We start from the raw sequence: 5,110 nt of genomic DNA, 5'->3' as shown, positions 1-5,110 counted from the left end.
AGCCCATTACCATTTGAATTTTCCAAATCTGTATAGTACAACACAAGAACCCTATTACATGGCATGCATCCAACCATTTCAACTACTTTACTATCAGAGGTAATAAGCTCCAATATGTTACCATCCTTTTCTCCAGCCTTTCTATACCTAATCTCCATAGTTTGCTCAATTTTCGAAACATCTATTGTATACCCCAACTCTTTCCCTATCTTCCTTAAATCCAGCAATGATAGAAAGTCATCAACAACATTATCTAAATAACAGACCTTACCACCTTTATAAACCCCATTTTCAAACATACCCCCATGGTGTAGTTCAAGAGTGACTCTGTCATAGATATCTGCAAACAGTACATATCAAATTTCAGAGTTAGCTGCACACACATCTCCTTTATCTAATGCTACAGGTTTAGGGTTTTAATTTTTTTTAACCGTTTCAGTCAATGCTAATAGTGAATTAAGTGTGAAGTAGACAACAAAGGGACCACACCAAACATAAAAACCTATACTTTGCAGTCAATCCCAGCATAAAGAAAATAGATGTTTCGACATAAAGAAACTGAACTTGGACCACACACTTCCAATCCCAGTATCTTTTCAACATAAAGAAACTGACCTTGGACCACACACTTGCAAACACAAAACATCGATTTGCAAAACAAGATGAATATAAAATACAGACAGATATTCCCTTACCGTATTTGGGATTCTCTCCACCCCAACGGAACTCAAACTCCATCAGTGATGAGCATCCACAATGATCGAAATCCAGAAATTCCCCCAAAACCCCCAAATAGGAACCCCAACACCCTGGTTCTCTGTTGTTGCCTTCGCACCTCCGTTCATGCGATTGTTCAAAACCGAATGCGACGTTTGGGCTAATCGGAGAAGAAGACATTCAGGTCGAAAAAGACGCATATACCCTTTCAGATTTAAAAAGACGCTTATACCCATCCTAGACCCCGTGACTACCGTTGACTTGTTAAAAACTCACAGAAAATGTAACGGTTGGATCAAATGGCCAATTAACATAGAGTTTAGGTATCATTTGGACTAATAATTGAATTTAGGGACCAAAATGTACCACGCATACAAGTTTGAGGACCATTAGTGCAATTTACCTAATTTTTTTATTTAAAACATCACACTTAGAGATCCGTTGAGCCTTATGATCTACGGAATTAAATTTGTCATATAGATTACATTTTATTTTCTAAAAGTTTATTCATCTATGGCTGCATTTTTTTATGAAAGTCTAACTCTCAGCAACCTCCTTGAGGTAGGAGAACAGCTCAAGCGGTCTAGAGAACATCACCATGTGATCAGAACCATTGATCCATATGACTTCATTCGGCGGATTCTTATTGATCATCAACACTTGCAATTTCTCAGTTATTACATGGTCTTGGTCGCACCCGATGAAAACTCTACGAACCGATCCATATTTCTCATTAGTGAGTTTTATATCATCACTAAAGAGAGGAGTGAATCTTACCAAGGACAATGCTAGTGTTAAATCCTGTTCGTTGATACATCACCAACCAAGAAAGAAAAGAGAAAGATGAACAATATTAGTTAAAAGTACAAGTGCATAAAATCAAATTTTACTTTTCCTTCTTTTGTAAAGACATACCTCTGGTGGTGAGAGTTGGTACAGTGACGACGACAATAACTTTGGCCCAAGAAGTACGGCGGTAGGAGGATTGTTGGGTCCCCGATCATATCTAAACTGACTGTCCATAAAATCCACACTGTGCATAATTTTTTTAAAGACATAGTTGTTAATATTCATCATATATATATATATATATATATATATATATACAAAAATTCTTTTATTTCAAAGTCAGAAGATTATATATAATATATATATATATATATATACATACAGAAATTCTTTTATTTCAAAGTCGGAACATTATTTATATACATTTGGACTTTAATATTAAGGGATTATATGGTGTTTGTGTCATCACTATAACTAAATTCCTTCAGAAGGGAACTAAATTCCCTTCAGAAGGGAGATTCACTATTATACCAAATATAGGAGCCCAAATTATAAAAAAACCTACATGAAATTGACTTTAGAAACACATTCAAAGTTCATTTACAATATAACAAAAAAACTTTTAATTTCTTTTAAATTACAAAATTGCCATTAATTTCTTAAAACAAACCCAACCTCAAAACCTCATAAAAAAACTCAAAGCACTCAATAGGATATTAAAGTAATTTAATAATCAAAATTAAATTCAATATGGCCAGCTATCATTTTTTGAGTTTTTTTTTTTTTGGTTTGTTTATAGAAATTAAATGGTGTAGGGTTTATTTATAGTTTTAATGCTAAGAATGGGTATATGACTAAATATCTCAAATATAACTAAATACCCAATATGGGAGCCCAAATTATAGTTGTAACTCTCATTCATATATATCCTTCTATTGAGGGATCCCTCAAATAATTTTATTTGAGGGACGCCCATTAGGGTATTCTACAATTTTTTTTCCAATGATCCAAACCATATATTTTTTAGATCTTCATTCATAGATCATCCTTACAAAAAATTAGACAAATCGGAAACCGTTTCGACATCCAATTGTGTCCTACAAAATCAATTAACACGGTGCTTGAAGAAAGTACTAAAATTTCAATAACTCAATTGAATGGTCAAATGATATCGGATTCAAGTGATTTTTTGTAGAGATGATCTTTAAATGAGTATCTACAAAATAAACGGTTTGGATTAGTGAAATACAATCCGGAGTGGGCCCTACAAGAGATGTCCCTCAAATAAGCTTATTTGAGGAATCCCTCAATGGAAGCTTTCTGTATATATATATATATATATATATATATATATAATTTTTAAAAACATAAAATGTAATGATATGTTTATTTAGGATTAAGAGACTAGTAATCTTTTTCAAACAGTACTAGCAAAATGGGTTTGTAGTGTCAAAATTTACCACCGACAAATGGTGAGGCTCCGATATAAATTTTTTTTCGGGAGTAAAATAATTTGCAAAGGACACTTAAAATCTAACATTAAAAAAACATTTAAAATTAACATATTTTGGACAAAGTATGTGATGTTGTGATCTGTGAGTGTGTCGAACTCATTACCTGAGATGACAGATTTAAGTAGTTGAGAGCAGGACCAGGCATAAAAGCGGTGGCAAATACTGCAATATAAATCTTCTCAGGGAATTTCTCCATGGCAATGGATATGGCTGCCCCGCCCATGCTGTGGCCCACAAGGATGACCCTCTCCTTTGGCGGGAGAGACTTCATGAATCTCATCAATGGCTCAACGTAATCCGGGAGAGAATGAAGTTGTTGAACTTGCTTTGGGTTGACCCCAGATGCTGCTAGGTCTAGAGCTGTAACATTATGACCAATTGAGGTGAGTAGAGTTGAGACCTTGTACCAGCACCATGCCCCATGACCAGCTCCATGAACCAGCACAAAATGCTTCTGGTTTGCTTCTGGGTTTGGAGATGGGGTGCAGATTCTGGTCAAGCTAAGAAATAAAAGGAAAGACACCAAATGCTTCACTCTCATATTCTCCATGTTTTGTACAAACCTCGCTCTCTTTTCTTGGCCTGTACTATAATGCATTTGGTCTAGTGTTACTTTTATATATCATGAATCTGCATAATCTGAAAAGTCAGTGAATTATTGTCAAAATATATCTACAGGTATGCGCGTGCGTGTGCTGCGCAGTAGTTATTCCTCCCTCAGAGGCAAAGTCATAATTCTCCAATTCCATTTTGAATCTTCTCTGAAAACAAAAGGACAAATTCTTTGATTTTGATTGATTTTATCTTTCACAAAAGTTTAGACATTAATTTACGAATAAGCTTGCTCAAGATAAACGCTATCCATACAAAATGCGGTGATGTGTCACTCTTTTTGTGTATAATCTTTTTTTAGTCAGGCATGTGTGTTCGACTTTTCAGCATTTAAATTGCAGCTAGGCTTTTCTTGCACTTGGTTTATACATTTGAGAGTATATAAAGTTCTACACAAGACGTCTCTAGAATTGTATCAAAGAATACAAGAAAGGAATATGCTTAGGTTCATCCATATCATTTGAGTCCTTTGCATCATGAACTGACCTTTTGTAAGGTTTTGGGTGCCTTGGGTGTCTTGAGAGGTTTGAGGTTTGGAGTGTGTATCTCTAGCGTCCCCCTTATTATTGTTTTAAACGCCTAAAGCCGCCTAGGAGTGGCAAGCCGGCCTTGAGTTTGTCTTAATCCCACGTCAAGGAATTTATTTTTCTCTTTTTAAGAAGGATAGGAATTACGACCTTTATTTATTTTGGAAAATTCAAGAACATCCATGCAATTCTGTATAATTTAATAGTACTAAGTAAGTGCCCTAAGGGTATTTAAGTTGTTGAGGTAGCAAATTTTTTTTAGCACAAGCGATTGTCTAAACTACATGGGATCTAGTGTTTTTTACATACACACAACTAAGATGTCATTGAGAGTTCAAATCTAAGACCTCTACTTATAAGGCAAATACAACCCTTGAATAACAGAAAGATGTTGACATATGTTGTCTGGAAGACTACCATTCAAGTTTGTTTCCTAATAGAGCCAGATTTTTCAAAGAAGACATGTTGAAGACAACATCAGTAATATGACCTTTTAGGACATTGAATTGCATCCACAAACTGCAGCTCTATACTGCTGATCTCGTTTGGAATTTCTGAAAATTCAACACATACGTATCAACATAAAGCACAGGAAAAACAAATTAATGTATCTCACACCTATTTGGCCATAAATGGAGGATTATCTTATATGTTGTGGTGCAATGTTCGAAATTATTATAACGAAACCTTAAAAGTATTAAGATATGAAATCATTGGAAATATATTCTTTCCTAGCTTGTATATTTTCGTTGTCTGCAAGTTAGGATTCCAGGTTAATTAGTAAATTGTAGGATCAAAACGTAGGGTGCTTGTACTAGGCACTGCTATATAAATCCTTATATATATTCAAGGTTGTGAATATAAAAAATATATCAAATACCATTTTTTTACGACAACCCCCTGCAGTTGCATGTCAGCTTTGATTTCTAGCAAAATTACTAAATGGAATGC

The 5,110-nt window shown here is 34.7% G+C and overlaps 1 protein-coding gene across 1 annotated transcript; it reads right to left on the bottom strand.

Moving 5' to 3' along the window:
- Positions 1-1,236: 1,236 nt before the first annotated feature.
- On the bottom strand, positions 1,237-3,570 carry LOC117635624 (salicylic acid-binding protein 2-like). Its single transcript, XM_034369960.1, has 3 exons — positions 3,144-3,570; positions 1,633-1,781; positions 1,237-1,518 (listed from the first exon to the last, which is right to left on the bottom strand). The coding sequence occupies exons 1-3, from the start codon at positions 3,568-3,570 to the stop codon at positions 1,255-1,257; spliced, it is 840 nt and encodes a 279-aa protein (XP_034225851.1). The 3' UTR covers positions 1,237-1,254.
- Between the last annotated feature and the right edge of the window lie 1,540 nt (positions 3,571-5,110).

The sequence above is a fragment of the Prunus dulcis genome, chromosome 7, assembly GCF_902201215.1.
Source record: "Prunus dulcis chromosome 7, ALMONDv2, whole genome shotgun sequence".
Classification (NCBI taxonomy): domain Eukaryota; kingdom Viridiplantae; phylum Streptophyta; class Magnoliopsida; order Rosales; family Rosaceae; genus Prunus; species Prunus dulcis.
This window is presented reverse-complemented; position numbering and strand designations above follow the sequence as displayed.

Bases quoted from the DNA above. Each gene is read 5' to 3' on its own strand.
- LOC117635624 (XM_034369960.1), bottom strand. From the start codon at position 3,570: ATGGAGAATATGAGAGTGAAGCATTTGGTGTCTTTCCTTTTATTTCTT. The intron at 1,782-3,143 runs ACTTAAATCTGT...TGATGAATATTA, and splicing joins GCCTGGTCCTGCTCTCAACT to ACAACTATGTCTTTAAAAAA. The intron at 1,519-1,632 runs GTATGTCTTTAC...ATCAACGAACAG, and splicing joins ACCAACTCTCACCACCAGAG to GATTTAACACTAGCATTGTC.